Consider the following 18710-nt stretch of genomic DNA (forward strand, 5'->3'; position numbering starts at 1 on the left):
GTTTTTAACTGGTTGGTGCTGTTTATTTCTTTTATTGTGATCTTAATTGTGTTTAAGTTATTTGTCTTTATGCTATGTTTTAATTAAGATTTTGTTCATCTGGATTTTATTGTTAGTCCCTTTGAACCCCATTTTTTGTTGGAATGGCAGGATAGCAATTAAATAAATACATAGATTCTTGCAGTGTGTAAAAAGAAATATGAAGCAGCCTCAAAGTCCATCTTTTAATAAACACAGTAACCTGGTTTGGTTCTTGCTGTCCATGTGCAGAACTTAATGTGCATATAGGGAGCAGGACTACACCTCTTGGCCACACCCACGGGCAATGCTTATCCCCAGCCCTGCTCCCTTGATGTCCAGCCACTGATGCAGACATCAGTGAAAGGAAAGACTTCACACACAGAACTGCATGTGCAAAGGCGACTTCCACATGCTTGGGAACCCTGCACAATTGGGTTTCCTGATCAAGTGGAAGCCATTGTATGTACATCTCTGTACATGAAGTCAGGGGGCAGGGCCAAGAGGCATGATGCTTCCACCTGTCTACACATTTAGCCCTACATCCAAAGCGGGCTGTTCAGGTGACTCATTTTTACAGGGATCCCCACCATAAATTGACTGAAAAGGTAACCCCTCACAGGGGAGGAGGGGACAAATTATGTTGAGAACAATTACAGAGTGACATAATCACACCACGTTGCATCTAATGATAGTCTAACTTAAATGCCACTCATTTCAGTGGGTCTGCTCCAAGTATGACTAGCGCTGGATACAACCCTTTATGTCATTATTTCAGTTACACAACACCCTCAGTACAACTTGATGACAAAATGTATGATGCAACATTTACTCAGGAACAAAATTCTAAATCCAGGCCTCAGAGTGAGTGAACTTACACCAACACAGCCACCGCCACGGCTGCCTCCTTGTTTTGCCACAATTTTTTCTTTCACTACAATCTGGAAGGAACAAAAAATCCAGTCACTTATTCATAAATCCAGACAGTAGTCTGCTATGTACTTATACAGAAATTTGAAGCATTTGATAGCTTGGTGCAGACATAATATTTCCTGGTCTCTCCACCATGGATAAGAGATTGCAAGCGCTCCTCAGGCTCACAACCTTCATATCCCCTTTCCTTCTCAAATTTCTGGGGGTTGGGCTTCTCTTTTCAGTGTAAAATATGGTTTCTCTCACATCTTCACCAACTTGACTGCTAGACATAGTTTGGTTTAGTTTGATTTCACTGGTGGTTTCAAACTCTGGTTTAACTCCAGCTATGATCACCATTCAACTCGGCACAAATGGAACTCTATTCATAGTTAGCACTGGAAAGGGAAAGAGGAGGGAGATTGGAGTGGGAGAGGGATGAGAAAGACTGTGAACCTAAGAGGGAAGGAGGAGGAGCATGTAATAATGAGGGCTACTCCAGAGGGAATCTTCACGACAACGGAACAAGAAGCACATTGGAGTATTATCTGGATTTTCATGGAATCCGCTTTGTCAGGGACACATGACACAAGATAAGCTGAGTGTACCACACCTTTAAAATCCGGTTTTCAGGGGTCACGCAATGCTTGAAAGGAACATACTTCTGGGGGTGGGGGGGGAGTAGAACTGAATGTCATCAAACTGGCAGGGGCTGCTCAACCAATGAGAGAGGCTTGTTTCCTGGCCCATGTTCAGGCTCTCCTTGCTACTACATTATCATGACTGGAAAGCAACTAATTTTTCCCCATGTGTGCGGATTTCCTTGAAGAAGCCAAAATCCCCTGTTCTTGAGTGCAGCATCTGAGAGCAGGCCACCCCACTCCCAATTTTGCCCCATTCCACCAAACTATTGTGGAGTTATTGCTTCCACCCCCCGCCTTTCCCCTTCCCTGGGCACCTTCACCCTGCTTGCAATGGCAGGCTCCGGAGACCTCGCCAGATCAGAGAAGCAACTTTACATAACATCAAAGAAGCAATTTTACACAATATTGGAGATGAGATTAAACACAACAGTGGAGAAGCAAAGTTATGCAAACATCAGAGAAGGGCTTCATCACAGAGGCTAATTACTGGTGAAATGGGAGTGCAGGGCAATTCTGAAGGCTGGAAAGGCTCAACAAGGTCACAGCCAGGTGAAAGACACACCCCTGGGCAGGGCTCTCATGCCAAAGTAAATGTGGAGGATAGGGGCACATAGCACCAGAAACGCGGAAAACCTGAATTAAAGAAATCAAACTGAGTAAAAGCTTAAAGCTCATTATCGAGCCTACTCTGTGGCAGTGAGGGTGGCAAATAGAAAGTTCTTCTCCACCACCATTACATCTTCTCAGTGTTGTCTAGCAGAGCTTTTCCGAGTGGTTCGCGGTCTCTTACATTCTGGGCCAGGGAGAGAAACTGTGGAACCCTTTCTAGCACATTGTGATGAGTCTGCACGACACTTTGAAGATAAAGTCGCTCAGACTCATCATGAATTGGACACCACAATTAATGACATTCCATTAGTAGAGGCATCCAGAGCACCATCTGGTCCAGTTTTGTTGGATGAGTTTCAGTTATTGAGGCCTCAGGATGTGGACAAGGTGCTTGGCCAAGTCCAGTCGACCACCTGTGTGCCTGACCCTTGACCTTTATGGCTTATTACATCAAACAAGGAGGGGATGTCCAGCTGGTTGTAAATTCCTCCTTGAGAGAGGGAGCGGTACCAGCCTCTTCAAAAGAGGTGGTAATCAGGCCACTCCTGAAAAAGCCTAACCTGGACCCAGAGGACATTAACAACTATAGGCCGGTGGCCAACATCCCCTTCCTGGGCAAGGTGCTTGAGCAGGTGGTTGTGGGACAACTTCAGGCACTCTTGAGTGAACCGTATTATCTAGATCCAGTTCAGTCAGGCTTCAGGACTGGTTTTGGAACAGAAACTGCCTTGGTTGCCCTGTGGGATGACCTTTGCCAGGAGAGGGACAGGGGAGTGTGACCCTGTTGATTCTCCTGGACCTCTCAGCGACTTTTGATACCATTCACCACGGTATCCTTCTGGATAGGTAGTCTGGGTTGGGAGTTGGAGGCACTACACCGCAGTGGTTCTGCTCCTACTTGGATGGCCAATTCTAGAAGGTGGTGCTGGGGGATTATTGCAATTGCTATGCTTGGCAATTATGCTATGGGGTTCCACAGGGCTCTATTTTATCTCCCACACTGTTCAACATTTACATGAAACCACTGGGGGAGGTTATCCGGAGGTGTGGGCTGAGGTGCCATCAATATGTGGATGACACCCAGCTCTACCTCTCCTTTTCATCAAACCCAGGTAAAACAGTGGCTGCTCTGAATTAGTGCCTGGGCACGGTAATGGACTGGATGAGGGCCAATAAACTGAAACTCAATCCAGACAAGATGGAGGTACTGTTAGTAGGTGGTTCGTCTGCCCAGCTAGGTAATATTCAACCTGTTCTGGAGGGGGTTGCACTCCCCCTAAAGAATCAGGTTCATTGTTTTGGGGGTGCTCTTGGATCCAGAACTGTCACTTGAGGCACAGGTGAACTCAGTGGCAAGGAGCACTTTTTATCAGCTTAGGCTGATATACCAACTACGCCTTTATCTGGAAACAGATTGCCTAGCTACAGCTTTCCATGCTCTGATAACTTCTCGTCTGGATTACTGCAATGCGTTATATGTGGGGCTGCCTTTGAAAACAATCCAGAAACTTCAGCTAATCCAAAATAGGGCAGCAAGATTGTTAACAGGGACTGGCCAACAAGATCACAGTATGCCAGTAGTTTTCCAGCTGCCAGTCCATTTCTGGGTGTGATTCAAAGTGCTGGTATTAACATTCAAAGCCCTAAACAGCTTGGGGCCAGGTTATCTGAAGGACTGCCTCCTCCCATATGTGCCTGCCCAGACCCTAAGGTCATCCTCAGGTGTCAAATGTCCAGGAGCCCACGTCAAAGGAAGTAAGGCAGGTGGCTACCAGGAAGAGGGCCTTTTCTGTTGTGGCCCCCAGCTGTGGAATGAGACCCTTAGATAGGTTTGCCTGGTGCCAACCAGTTGAAGACATTTTTAATCTCCCAGTATTTTAGCATTTTAGCTTCCTAGTCTTTTAGCTCTGGTTTTTTAAGTCTGTATTTCAAATCTCTGCATTGCTGCTAGGTTATATTCTGGTTGTACTGTTATATTGTGGTTTTAAGCTTTCATATTTTATATTGTTTTATGTTGCACTCTATGTTTTTAATGTTTGTGAACTTCCCAGAGAGTTTCAGCTATTGGGCGGTATAGAAATGAAATGAAATGAAATAAATAAAATAAAAAGTAATCTCAGAAAATCCAACTTTTCCATGAGAATTCTCCAGGGTGGCTGAAGATTGGCCATGATGTCATCTGCCACTAATGACCTCGAAATGCTCCCAATTCACAGCAAATCCCCTGTGAGGACAGCTGCCCAATCTCTTAACCATGGAACAGTTAGATCTGCACTAAGCCTATGAAAGAAGAAGCCTAACTCTTTCCCCTCCCATTGTTCCCCTTGAAGTTCCCCCTTTTTCCTGCTGGGGTTTCAGACCCACATTTGTGAGGTAAACAGTGTCTGGAACCCCAGTAAAGGTAAAAGCTTCAGAGGGAAGGGGAGTTTCAAACAGGAAACAGCATGAGGGAGAAGGGTTAACCAGCACTCCCCCAACCACTTCCCATTGCAAAATTGTCTCCCACAAAGACTTCTTCTTGCTGTGGAGCAGTTGTTGTGGGGCTGACGTTACATGCGGCTAAGCATAATGTGTAGTTTGGCCCTAAGCAAGCCTTGGGAAAGAGCAGAAATTAACTCAAAGTACCACAAGGAAAACAACATTTACCGTGGATTGGCTGCTGCTGCTCTGAGATGATCCTTGTGAACTCTGAAAATAAATCAAGAATTTAAATAGGATATGGCAGGGAATAAATTTAAACCCAAGTCTTTATTATTTAAATATAACGAAGAAAAAAATAATGCTTTCTTTATAAATTCATTTCAGTGGGCCACTTAAACTGTGCTGGATTGTTGCCTAGCTTTTTTTTTTTAACGGCTAGAATCTTTGACATGTGATTTGTTCAATGCATCTTTGAAGCAGTCATCAGGAACAATGTTTTTCTATGTCATTTGGGTGAAAATAGAAAGACATTTGCAGAACATAATGGTTAGCGAAAAGAACCAGAAAATTTCATGCAAAGCGGTGATCCTGACAGATCAAAAATGTTGAGCAAAAAAATAAGTCTCAAATTAAAACATCTATGGGCACAATTAGATGCAGAAGGTTCCCTGGTTCAATCCCTGACATCTCCAGGTAGAGCTAGGAAGGGAATTATGTCTGAAACTCTGGAGAGCTGCTGCCGGTGTCGATAATACTGAATGGACCAGTGGTGTGATTCCGATCCGTATAAGGCCATTTCCTATGTTCCTATAAGGGTGTAGTCCTATGCATGGTTGGGGGATGCTGTGAGTTATAGGACTTTTATCTGAACATGCATAGGACTGCACACTTAGCATAGTAAGTAATTATAAGATAAATATGCATATTCTTGCTATATCTAAAGAGAATATGGACTCTTGGGAAAATAACGCTTACCTTGACGCAACGGCCACTGCTTGATTGGAATGCTCCACCCTGACAAAAAAATTAAATCCACCAAAGGTTATTTGAACACACACACACACACACTCTGTAAATATCCTTCTGACTGAAGAGAATAACCTGAGTTTTTTTGTTCAGACAAGTCTGAAAGAGTATAAAACTAGTCGTTTTGATTTTGCCATCCATTTTCACTGAAATTGACAACTTCCCTTCAGCTTTCCTTTAACTACATGACGTGTATGATAAAGTATAATCCAAGTACAGTATACTGGAGAGGAACTTCACTAAACAACAGTTAAATTAGATAAGAGATACATGGAATTAAACAAATAAAGTGAAAGCTTCTAGACTAGATGGGATTATTAGGCTAGAGGTATAAAGGGTACCTTTCAATATGCCAACTTATAAGAAGCTCAGATCTTCCTTTCATGATCTAACACCTAGCACCCTATCCAGAGCACCCTCAGCAGCACTGCTGTGGGTTATTGATATTACTAACTCCACCCTGTAAATAATAGTTCCCCATCTACAAAGCTGATGGAGGGAACCTTGCATAACTTGGATGTAAATAACTTCTATTTTTGTTGTGTACAGAACTCGGGTAACAGTCAATATCTGTAACTCTTCCCAGTTTGGGCTCTCACCCTGCCCACTACTGGAATGAAGACCCTGACAAGTTTCCCTGACTGAGGTAATGTGGACCTCAACAGGAAAAAGGTTCCTCACCCCGGTTTTAGAAGGAAAATGCAGTTGCATTGTCCCACAGCTGGTGCAATTAAAAACAAGAACTCACTGACACTTGATAGTCAACTAGGGAAACTCTGAAGAATTCTTGAGAAAAGATTCTTACCTCAGCACAGTTTACATTCACAGATAGAACTGTCTGAAGAGAAAATAGATATGGCATCAATGTATAGGCACAAGGAAACATTAAAATCACCACAGACTCATGGTCAGTTATGGAAAGGTTTATTAGGATAACATGATATGAAGAGAGTAGGTTAAATGAAAAGATTATAGGTGAGGCAATCTCTGTAATGTAATACAGGATATTGATGATAGACTGTAGTCAGTGTATTCCCACATTGTTTTACTGTTTATTGATGTTCTATTTGTAAAAAATAAAAAATTAAAATTAAAATAACTTTGTAAAATAGGAATTGTGTGGCTAATCAACTGTAACCAGGCCAGAAGGTTCTTCATGTATCACCAGCCACAGGACCAGATAATTATTCATCAGTGGGAGCAAAACCAATAGACAATAGTGTAATCACTAGTTGTCTGATACCTACTGGAGTAGGAACAGACTTTACAATCACTACAGGGATGCCAATGATGACAACATTCCCATAGGAAATTCTAATATGTGTTTATTTATTTGAGGCATTTTTATCCCACCTTCTAATCCATGTATAGACACATGCCATGCTGCTGTTACATTTGGCAGCTCTTATCTCATGGAGCCACATGCACGCACATACATGTGACTAGGGTGGGAATGTTCACAATGCGATGGCTACCACCTAAGATGTGTGTGTGTGTGTATGTGTGTTTGTATCATTTATTATCATGGCGATACAGTTTTTGGTAGCAACTCCACAGTAATTGTAATACCCATCACTTGAGAGCAGGGGCAAATGTCTCTTAAAGTAGATGTTTGAGTTCACCTCCAATTAAAGTTCTACAGTCCTGTTAATAATGTTACCTGTGCCTAGAATTTTGAGGTGCTTTATAAAATGGTATAAGAATGACTATATCATCATCATCATCAGTACCGTAATACCATAGTCACCACTGCCATGTGATTCCTTTCCTATGCTTCTCTGCTAGGATGCGCACTGAAAAAAACATGAGGAAGGGGCATATGACTTGGTTACTTCCTGTTCCAGTGCTGCAGCCTCCAAGGAAGATTGGGTACTGGCACCAGATTCAGAAGTAATCACATCACGCGTCTCTCCCAGATTGTCTTTTCCATGTAGTGGCAAGAGTGTTGGACTGGGAGCCGGGAGATCCGGGTTCTAGTCCCCACTCGGCCATGGAAGCTCACTGGGTGACTTTGGGCCAGTCACAGACTCTCAGCCCAACCCACCTCACAGGGTTGTTGTTGTGAGGATAAAATGGAGAGGAGGAGGATAATGTAAGCCGCCTTGGGTTCTTTGCAAGGGAAAAAAGGCAGGGTATAAATGCAATAAATAAATAAATAAATAAATAAAATTTCTTACATTACTGGAGAGATGTGGGAGGCAACCATGAAAATGAGGCAAACATCCTGCTAAGCTAAGCTAACATAGTAACAATCCATATTCACATTTGAATCAGAAAGGGGATATAAAATGTCTTGGTTAAACCTTGAAAAATAACCTGCATTTGTGCCAATCAGTTGAGTTCTCTTTTAAAAAATGTTTAAAACACATTTAGAGAGCAATCCTATGGCCCCTAGACAGAGTCTGGGGGGGCCATAGGATAGTTCGGATTCCTGGATCAAAGGTCGGAGACAGCACTCCCCACCCCCATCCTCTCAGATGACACAGAGAGAACCGTGCTGGCTGCCTCTCCGAGGTCACAAAGGTAACCTCAGAGGGAAGGGAAAGGGGCATGCTGTTGGGTGGGGAGGAGACAGCTTATGCCATATCCCCAGCCTTCCCCAGCCTCCTTCCCTCCCCCTCTCTGACGCCTCAGCTAGATGGGCAAGAACACTCAGCTAGTTGAAATACAGAGCAGAAGGAGTGTGGAGGTGAAGATTGACTCCATCGCACCTCCCGCCCTGCTTTGGATGGCCGTAAGCCTCCGAATTCAGAGGCTTACAGCCATCCCTGTAGGATTAGTTAGTTAGTAACCAGTTTTTCATATATACCTTCCTCCTACTTCTTCGTGTGGCATTTTCTCTGGAGTCAGGGATTGGCTCAGAATTGACAGGTGTCTCAGATCCATAATCTGCATCAATATCAGCAAGGAGGGTGTTGAAATCAATATCTTCATTGGATGCTTCAGAATCAGCAGTGAACTCAGAAACCATGGATGCTAAGGTATCATTGGCTATATATGAGTTATTGGTTGTCATCGAATTATTGACAGTTGTGGAATGATTGGCTATGTCCGAATGTCTGGGCGAGAGGGTTTTGCTATGAACACCAACCCAATAGGTATCAGAATCTTGAACAAAAGTTGCCCTGTGGAGAAAAAAAATGAGGTATTATGACCATCGGGGTAGGGAAGCTTTTCTCTAACAAGATACTAATACTGTCAACAGTTAATATTTACACTCATGGTAATTTGCATTATACTTTTCAGCTCAATGTGCAAATGACTTTTACCAAGAACAAACAAATGAAAAAGGACAAAGAGAGCTTAAATAGTAAACCAGTTACATTTAACTGTGAGGCTTAGGGCCAAAACAGGCATTACTTTAAATGTGTGTCTAACAGCTACATCTTCTTTTCGTTTTTATTCTACTGTAGGCACAGGGGACCAGTCCAGATCTTTAAAGCCTCCCTACCCCCCATGCTAGGATGTGGGGACCCAGATTGGGGACCCTGAGCCTACTCTAGAGTAAAACTGAAAAGGAAAAAAAAAAAGACATCACTGCTAGGCACCCATTTAAACTAATGCCTGTTTTGACCCTCAAGCTGTTGTTCTCTTCGGGGCACCAAATCACTGTGTTGTGCGGAACAGTCCAGCTATACAGCATGATCTTTTGATCTTATTCATCTGAATGTGTTCAACCCAAACACCAATTTTCCCCAAGGGGAAAATATTCCTTGAAAATAACATGCTCAATAATATGGCCCTCTCCATATGACTATTTATGAATACTATATTTATGAGCCAAAGCACTAACTTTCCTTCTGCAAGAAAAGCTAAAATTGGCTGGGGACTCCTGGGAGTTATAGGACTTTTTTGTGTCTAAACGTACATAGGATTGAGCCCTTAATAAATATTCCACAGCTAGAAATTTGTAACTTACACAAGCCAAATCTTTTTAGTGCCCTGGGGAGCAACCCAAGCAGCTGCAATTCTGTGCTTGACATTGGGATTTCTGTGACTTACTGCTGAATTCTGGGAAGAGAAAACAAATTAAATTGAGAATCAAGGAAACACAAATACACTTGCTCGTTAAAGGGAAGGAGTATAGATAAAAGCAAGGGGTTGGAGCCAGACATAGGGATACACTACGCACTGCATTAAATACGTAGTGTGCAGCTGAGCCTAACTTCTTGTTTTTTTTAACTTTAGTGTAAGTGCACAGGCTCCCAATCTAGATCAGGATTTAAACCTTTGGCACCAATCAAGTTTTTGGGGGGTCTTTTTTTAGCCCAGCACCAGGGGGTGGGTGGGTAAATTTAGGGGAGGGGGAAGTGACTGGTTGGGAAAAATTAACCTCCACACAAACCCCACCCTGTGAGTGTGGTGGTCTTGATCCAGATCACTCACATTAAAGTTAAAAATTTAAAAAAAGATCAGCGAGACGCTACGCATTTAATGTAGCATGTTGTTTAGCCATTAGTCATACTTAGATTAATTCCATGAGATCACGAGTGAACAGCACAATCCTATATATGTCAATTGCTCTGCCCCAGGTTGCAAATTGTCTTGGACTAGCCCTGGGTGAAAGACAGATATATCTTACCTCCACTATTGTTTTTATTTTAAAAGGAGCAAAGCACGGATGCACTCTGTTCTGAGGTGTTGCCTGCGGTGTTGCGTGCCCATTATAAAAAAGTTTTAAAGTAGTATTCTAGTAAATGCAACTGAAACCAAAATGTTAAAAAGAAAGAAACTGAAGGGTTTGGTCAAACAAATAACCCAATGGCACTGTTAGCTAAGTAAATTATCTGAACAAAGGAGTACATACCGAAACATTGGCACATGGAAGGCCTTGTGAATTTGGATCAATAATGCGAAACATACCAACAGGAACATTTCCATCAACTTCTCTGGCCTGTAACATAAATTCTTTAAATCCAGATGGTGACGTTCCTTCTAGAGCAACTAGGGGAAACCAACAGGTAGATAACTGTAAGTTTCATATGTCTCAATGAGAATCTTTACTGACCATTATGCGCCATTTATAAAGTGTACTCTCTGCCAGGTGAAAAAGTACATGCAGGGCAGTGAATAGCAATCAGTTTTGAAAACGTTCTGTAATCAAAGGTACAAGAGGATGTTTTGGTGATTGCAACTTTTCAGGTTATAGGGCTGTAAGGATGAGAAAAGCTGCACCCACCAAAATTTTCTCTTCTACCCAACTATTCAAGGTTACCCTCTCTTCCTTTGCATCAGGTCACCTTTATCTAAAGCAGTCTGTAGGAAATATTTACATCTGAAATCGAGAAAAGATAGATTCTGTAGCCTGCATAAAATATACAAATACAGCACATTTGCATAATCTCTCCTAGGTTGTACAGCGTATTCCGCAATGTATGCTTTTATTCTGGTTTTTATAATGGTGGGAAGAGGCAAGGAGCCATGTAGTCTTGTCCCCAACCCTGGGGAATCTATGGTGGCTTCTGAGATGTCAGAATGCATTGCTCACATACTTTTAACTATATTTTTTGTAGCCATAAAGGCTAGAAACTTTTTTTTTTTTAACGAAAGTTTAAATGCTCAGGAAGATCAGTCCTGCATTCAGTCATTCCTCTTGCGTGTTTTTTGCACTGTGAAATTAACACTCCCTAGGCCAGGGGTGCAGAAACCCTTTCAACCCAAGAGCCAACTTCCATTTTGGAGAAACTCCCGGGGACCGCACTCCAGTCGTTGATGGGACCGAAGGCAAAAGGAGTGCGGCCAAATCCCCCCAAATACCGGCATATTTCAGCTTGAAGCTCTTCCTGCCAGTAACTAAGCCTTAGGAGAGGCATTTCAACCTTTTCAAATGGGGAAAAACTATACAAAACCTGGGAAAACTTTGGTGCATGGGGGAATGGGGGTCGGGGTCAGGGGAAGGGGGCGTGGTCTTCTGAGGGACCCCGGAGGACTGGATTGGGCCCCTCAGAGGGCTGGAATTGGCCCCTGCGCCTGAGGTTTTGCATCACTGTTCTAGGCTGTGATCTAGGAGCCAGAAATATATTCTGCTACGTGAACTGACCTCACAAGACAGGCTCTGTAATACAAATGGTACAATGCAGTAGCAGCTTCCTAATTATGGAACACATCCAATGCATACAAAATCTTAAACATTAAAGTTAAAGAAGTAACTACCCTTGTCTCTTGCCACTTGAATACATTTATCTTATTATAACTTTTTGAGTGAAACTGTGGGAAAACATTAAACCACATCTGGATTAAACTTCGGTAGGGCCACCCAGGGTAGATAAAATGGCTTAAAGGACCCACAGATCTGGCCAAAGGTTACCAATGAACTAGCCGCCTCTCTGACCTATATCATTGTGCAATTTACCTTGTATTTCATTTCCTGGGTCATATCTATCAAATGATAAGGAGATGACGTAAGGTGGAGTAGATGTCTGTGGTGCACTTCCATGATCAGGTAACATGGAGTCACAAGCTATTGAAACATCACCATATGGAAATCCAAGGGCCCCGTGCATGAACACCGTGCAGAAAAGTGCCACAAAGAAGGAATACTTCTCCATCTGAGGAAAGAGAACAAAGCAATGTTTAAGAAAATGGTAGGGTTATTACTGACAAGGGTGAGCAAATAATATTTAATAAAGTTACATAATTCCAAATGATTGTTATTATTTGTTACATTTCTCTACCGACTCATAGCCAAAGCTCTCTGGGCGTTTTACAGAAGTTAAAACATTAAAATACAATATACAAAGCTTAAAAGCCATTTACATAAAAGCACACAGACAATATACACAAACAACATATAACTAAAACAACTTTGAACTGTCAGTCATAACTAAAGACACAGCCAGAACCAATTAAACTCATCATGTGCTGCCAAATGCCAGGGAAAAGAGATAGGTCTTAACCTGGCGCTGAAAAGATAACGATGTTGGTGCCAGGCAGACATCACTGGGGAGCTTGTTCCACAGACTGGGGGCCACCAGTGAGAAGGCCGTCTCCCTTGTTGCCACCTTCTGAGCTTCCCTCAGAGGAGGTACCTGGAGGAGGACCTTAGATGCTGAATGTAGCATATGGGTAGGTTCATTTCAGGAGAGACATGCCATCAAGTATTAAATGTTAAATGTACATTTACATTTACTTTCTTTTAAAGTTAAGTGTACTTACATTTACTGACTTTCCATTAAAATCAATGGGACCTAAGTTCGAGTATCTTTGGATCCAACCCATAGTTGGTTCATCTCTCTAAAAGCCTACACTCCTAATCTATACTCTATAAAATATAGTTTTTAAGTTTACTCCATGCATAAATTCAAATCCATGGGTCTTGGTTAGGGTTCACGTATAATAGTATATATTAAGTTGTACACTATTCCTTTAAAAATCTCATATCTGCATTCTTTCATCAAGCTGTTATTTTGGCCCAGTTCACACATAACAACAGCCTATGTTTAAAAAATAAATAAATCCCTGGATTGTCATGAATGAACAAGCATGCTAATTCACACTGCCTGATCGCTTCTGCTTCAAGAGCAAATGCCTAAACAACCCAGGGATCCAACTCTGGGTTGACAGGGGAGAGACATGCCAGGGTTCCTGGTTCACACATCATGGCAAACAACCCAGAGATAGAGCGTCCCTGGGTTGTTTAGGGGGCAATCCTATCGGGATAGGCGGCCACCTCTGAACTTGGAGGCGACTGCCTATCCAATGCAGGGTGGATGGAATGTGGATGGGATCTTCTCCTCCGTGCTCTGGCCGCCCTGCATTATTGGCTAGACAGCCGATTTTGGCTGTCTAGCCAGAGTGGTTTGGAGCAGGGGAGGGGGGTGGCTTGAAAATGCTTACGCCGTCCCCGCCCCTCCCTGTCCCCGGGAACTCTCCCTTTTCTCCCTCTCTGCGCTGCTCTTCCAAGTGCGAAGCCCGGGACGATCCGCACCACCTACGAGGCAGTGGGGGAGGGGAAGTGGTTTTCTGGGAACCAACCTCAGAGTGTGGGCTCCGAGGTCGGTTCCCAAAAACAAAAAAATCCTATGGGCATCTAAACATTGTCTAGCAGTCATAGGATTGCGCCCTTAGTTGCTCCCACTCTCAGAGGAAGCTATCAGGCAGTATGCACATGCAGGCTCATTTGTTCACGATAATCCAGATTTCTTTTTTAAAAGCCTGGGTTATTATGACATGTGAACCAGGTAACTAAGTGAAATAAGATAACTGTATAAAATGATTAGCTTTACCTGTACCTATCTCTTAGAACTAATTAATTGTTGGTTTATTAATGGTTTCAGGGTCTGTTTTTTAAATAATTGTAATTATGGTACTTACTTACAGGGCCAGCATCAAGGGTAGGCATGGTTGGGCACCTGCCAAGGCCCCACACCTCAGCAGAGTCCCACTGACAAGAGCCCCCTGGACTTGCTCCTCCTCTTCAGCATTGAAACTGGCTTGTTCACGTGTGTCTCGCCATGGCCCAGACAACGGTGGGGGTGAGGAGGAGGAGCAGTAGATGCCACGACCTACTTGCTCAGTGGCTGTCTGCCTGTCAAGCAAGCAAGCGGTAGCAATGATGAGAAAGAGGATGAGGAGCAATGGTGACTCATGGTAATGGCAGTGAGAAGGTAGATACATTGAGGGAGGGGGCCCACTGAGGGTGTCTTGCCCAAGGGCCCTCCAAAACCTGGAGCCAGCACTGCTTACTTATATGGAAAAAATATAACAAATTAAAACAGGTTGGGTTTTTGTTGTTGTTGTTGCTGTTCAGTCCTTAAATCGTGTCCGACTCTTCATGACCCCATGGACCATAGCATGCCAGGCCTTCCTGTCCTCCGCTTTCTCCCGGAGTGTGCTCAAGTTCATATTCATTGCATCGGTGATGCTATCTAGCCATCTCTGCAGAGCAGACTTATACTTCTGGCTTTAATGCTGAAGGGAATTATACCCTGGAGCTGCCAAATAATAAGGGAATCACAGATTCTTCTTTAGAACAGAGGAAAAGAGAAAAAAAAACTTTGAAAGATAAGGAAATTAACCTTAAAAATGAACTGTAAGAAACATAGATATTAGCTTTACCTGAAACTTTTTTCTATTTCTTTGAGGCAGTTACGTTTGCTAATGTAACTCATGAGACAGTCCCTAAGAAAATTTATACTGCTGGGTTGAAGAGGTGAATGGCATTCCTGCCTGCAATTACCAAATAATAGGGTGTTGCTTCAAAAGCTACAGGTGGCGTGGGGGAAACCTTGCGAAGAATAGGGAATTAATACTATAATACCTGTAATCTTAAGTAGGTGCAGAATATCACTATTCAAAATGTATAACAGTTAGCCTTAAAATATTGCTTACATTAGGCCCTAATGATTAGGGGAAACTGCTGAGGGTGTTATTCTCCCTGTTGGGAGATGGGGAACTTTGAAACAGGAGGACCCTACAAAGGAGGCAACAGAAAGAGGTGAAGGAAACCCAGACAGGCAATATCAAACCTGGTGCTTTTGGTTCTTCATTTATTCTTCTAGGCAGGGTCCAAGGATGTGGAGGAGAGGGCCTGAGTTGCAAGTTTGTCCTGGGTCCCAAAAAGCAATGCTTGGGCCCTGCCTCTAGGTGGCAAACTGTATAAAAAGAGACTCCCAATACATTTCCTGCTTCCAGATTAGGCTTTTATTTTGCTCTGCAACAACAAAGCTTCATTCATTAATGGGGGGGGTCCAGATGTTGTTGGCTTCTACTCACAACTCTCCCCTGTTTTCCCACCACTTCTTCCATCTTTTTTCTAGACATGCTGGAGAAATCTGCTGCAGACCCAAATGAGGCTGAATTCCCAAGAATCTGACCTCTGGATTCCGCAGCAGATTCAGCAAAAGCCTGCAATTTACACAGAAGGAAGTACTTTACAGCCACAAATGCCATAAACTATGCAATTTACAGCTGTAATTTTCCCGTGATAGGCTAATGGCGGCTGCCATTAGCCTCGCATACCTTTTAGACAGCCAGAGAGCCGCCTCGTGAACTATGGCAGAGGCACCAGGGCTCCAAGGAAATTCATGGGGCCCTAAGTGGCCTGGATTTCTCTGTGGCAGCCCCCCACCCTGGATTGGACATCAAGGGGTGGGTGTTGCCCATCCCTACATTTTTCTTACTGTGAAATAGGGTAGCCAAGTATCCTACTTTACAGAGGGCAGTCCTCTATTTTGGAGAGCTGGTAGAGGATGCTCCTTTGTTTGAAGGTGTCCTCTATTTGAAAACTAAGGAAGAAGAGAAAGGTCGTTGAATTTGCCCATCAGCAATTAGCACCTGGACAGCAGACACACTGGGGTGGGCAACTTGTGGCCCTCCAGATGTTTTGGACTACAACTTCAAACAGCCCTAGTCAGCATAGCCAATGCCAAAGGATCATGAGAATGTAAGGCCAAAACATCTGGAGCACCACATATTGCCCACCCCTGATCCTACTCAGTCTCCCCACTATGGTGAGATGTCTTGTATTTCTATATAAATAACAGCTCTTATTTCTAAATTTTGACTTGTACATACAAATGTGCATATGCAAACATTATGTAAATTGGCGTCTTCTTTTTTGGTAGAGTGTTTCCTTTTGAGGGCAATGTATAAGTGGCCATCCTACTGTGAAAAATCTGTTAAGTAGGAAAAGCCAGAAGAGCTGTGCAACGCCTTCTGATTACTAGCATTAGGACCCCACTAGCACCATGGTTTATTTAATTTCTATATTGCTCTGAAAGAGAAAATGGTGTTGCTGTTTTGCAAAGAGTGCCCCACAAGATGATTAAGAGAGAAGAACAGCAATAGTTATACTATAGGGGGATATTTAGGTGGAAGTGGGAGATGGTAGGGTTGTCCATGGTCACCTTAGTTTCTGGCTAAGAAGGCTGTACGGGAAGTTTCTGCTGATACTTCCAATTCCCTTTTCTGTGAGGTGACCTGGTGGTACAGTGAGTAAGGAGATGCTACTCCCAATTTGAACCCTGCAATATGTGACACCCTATAATGTAAAACCTGTTTTGTTAAACTAAAATGTTCTTTTGAAACTTGGTTGTAATTTGAACTTGAAACTGTGTTCCTCTGACTCATACCGCCAGTACACTAGATCTAATTGTAATTACAGACAGTACATCCAAATGTACCTCAAAAGCAGATGTTAGTGCTTTTATTTCTCTGAGTCTGGCTTTCCCCTCACCTTCACACCGCTAATGACAAATGGATATACCAATGGTTCCAGTACCTTCACCCTCTCCCCATGCTTTCTGTTTTTATTTATATATTTAGGTCACAATCCTATGGCTGCTAGACAGCGTTTAGATGAGCATAGGATTTTTTGGTTTCTGGGAACTGAGCTTGGAGCCAGCACTCTGAGCTCAGTTCCCAGAAATCCCCCTCCCCTCCCCCTCCCCCTTGTTGTTTGGCCCCAGCTCCACGCTTGCAACAGCAATGCAGAGCAGCTGAAAACGGGGAGTTCCTGGGCACGGGGAGGGGACCACAGAAGCTCCATTACGATGCTTCGTATGTGCCATCTGGCCTCCCCACCCCGCCGCTCCAAGGTGCCCTGACTAGATAGCCAAAATCGGCCATCTATCCATAAATGCAGGGCGGCCAGAGCTCAGAGGAGAGGATCCCCTCTGTACTCTGCCCACCCTGCATTGGGTAGCTGGTCATCTCTACATTCGGAGATGGCTGACTATCCCCATAGGATTGTGCCCTTATTTAATTAATGTATAGACCACTTGACTATATCTCAAAAAACATCTCAAAGCAGTTTACAAATGATGCATGTACATTTATTCAATGAAATGTACATTCACCCTTTATTCTGTTTTGTGTTTTAAATAATAAATGACCCCAAACTTCTTTTTAACATTACAAAACTGCTCTGGGGATTGCAGGGAGGGTAGTTCTGTGACAGTATAACAACAAGCCAATCAGTGCTGTACACTTCTGCAGCAAACTGGCAGAATTGCTTATAAATGAACTCTCAGTTCTGGACATAAAATTGTTTGTCTGACCAGAACACAATGAGTGCACTTCAAAGTATCCACATTATTTACATCTATAACGCACTCTTAGATGCACTGATTTTAAAAAGGAATTCGGTAGATTTATGTGCTCTGGTTTGGCACCATAGAAAGCACAGGATGTAAGTTTGGTTTTCCCCTTTCCTTCCTGAAGATGGAACTTCTTTAGAAATATCTAAAGAAGTAGACTGGACGAAATGCACATAAGCTATATAGTTGCTCAGAAATGGAGATTATGCATCGAGCAAAAATGGTGGGGCCTTACAAAGACTGACATATTCCAAGGAAGATATATATAGAAGGCCATCTTGCATAATGAGACAAAACAAGCAATGGTCTCAGAAGTCTCCTTCTAATGACATGGCATGCTATCCTATACTTAGGACGCTGCTTTATACCAAAGGTGCTTCCAGATGAGGTTTTTATTGTGCAGTCGCCCTGCCTCATTCACAGAATTTTACAGGGCATCCATATGACGCTGTCTTCCATTTGTAACCTTGCCGTGTTTTCCAGGGCCTGCCCTGCCATAAAGCAGAGTGAGGCGACCGCCTCAGGCAGCAGATGCCGGGGGGGCAGCAGGTGCATCCCTCCAGCTGTTCCTCCTGTGTTCCCAGCCATTCCTCTGTAGGAGAACATATCTATGTATGTCACATTGCTTGCCATGAGCACCTAAACTAGACTACTGTCTCTGGTGTGGGGGAGGAGACTATCCGGCTGCCAGTGTTGAAATACAATTTATCTACCAGTCCAGTTGTCTTCTACACATGGAATTGGACACGGGCACCATCTTTGCCTCAGGCAGCAAAATGTCTTGGGCTGCCCTTGGTGTTTTCCCACCACTTCTGTCTTTTTTCTAACCAGAAAAATCTGTTCAGGAGGAAAAGAAGGGAAAAGCGTACAATCCCTTTTGATTGGTAGGACAACGAGGCCTCCATCTCGAATCACGCTAAGTCGAACCATTCATGTATCTAGCTCAATATTGTTGACACAGACAGGAGTTCTCAACTTTACCTGGAGATGTCACAGATGGAAGCTAGGACCTTTTGCATGCAAAGGATCTGCTCCATTACTG

General features: G+C 43.3%; 1 protein-coding gene across 8 annotated transcripts in view; it reads right to left on the reverse strand.

Moving 5' to 3' along the window:
• LOC146347906 (uncharacterized) overlaps positions 1-18710 on the reverse strand; it is a 48370-nt gene that overhangs the window by 27551 nt on the left and 2109 nt on the right. For 3 of the 8 annotated variants that reach the window (XM_084851797.1, XM_084851798.1, XM_084851802.1), the window contains 8 exons: positions 11983-12178; positions 10438-10574; positions 9550-9641; positions 8440-8755; positions 6436-6468; positions 5580-5618; positions 4830-4871; positions 897-959 (listed from right to left, as the gene is read on the reverse strand). In XM_084851797.1, coding sequence (XP_084707923.1) covers positions 897-959; positions 4830-4871; positions 5580-5618; positions 6436-6468; positions 8440-8755; positions 9550-9641; positions 10438-10574; positions 11983-12178 — 918 coding nt within the window. Of the gene's footprint in view, positions 1-896; positions 960-4829; positions 4872-5579; positions 5619-6435; positions 6469-8439; positions 8756-9549; positions 9642-10437; positions 10575-11982; positions 12179-13943; positions 14158-15097; positions 15206-18710 lie in introns of those variants that run through there. The other 5 variants (XM_084851796.1, XM_084851801.1, XM_084851799.1 and 2 more) reach the window with 3 other exon arrangements.

The sequence above is a fragment of the Heloderma suspectum genome, chromosome 4 (assembly GCF_057233095.1).
Source record: "Heloderma suspectum isolate Gila_16-S chromosome 4, 16-S_ref, whole genome shotgun sequence".
In the NCBI taxonomy this organism is placed as follows: domain Eukaryota; kingdom Metazoa; phylum Chordata; class Lepidosauria; order Squamata; family Helodermatidae; genus Heloderma; species Heloderma suspectum.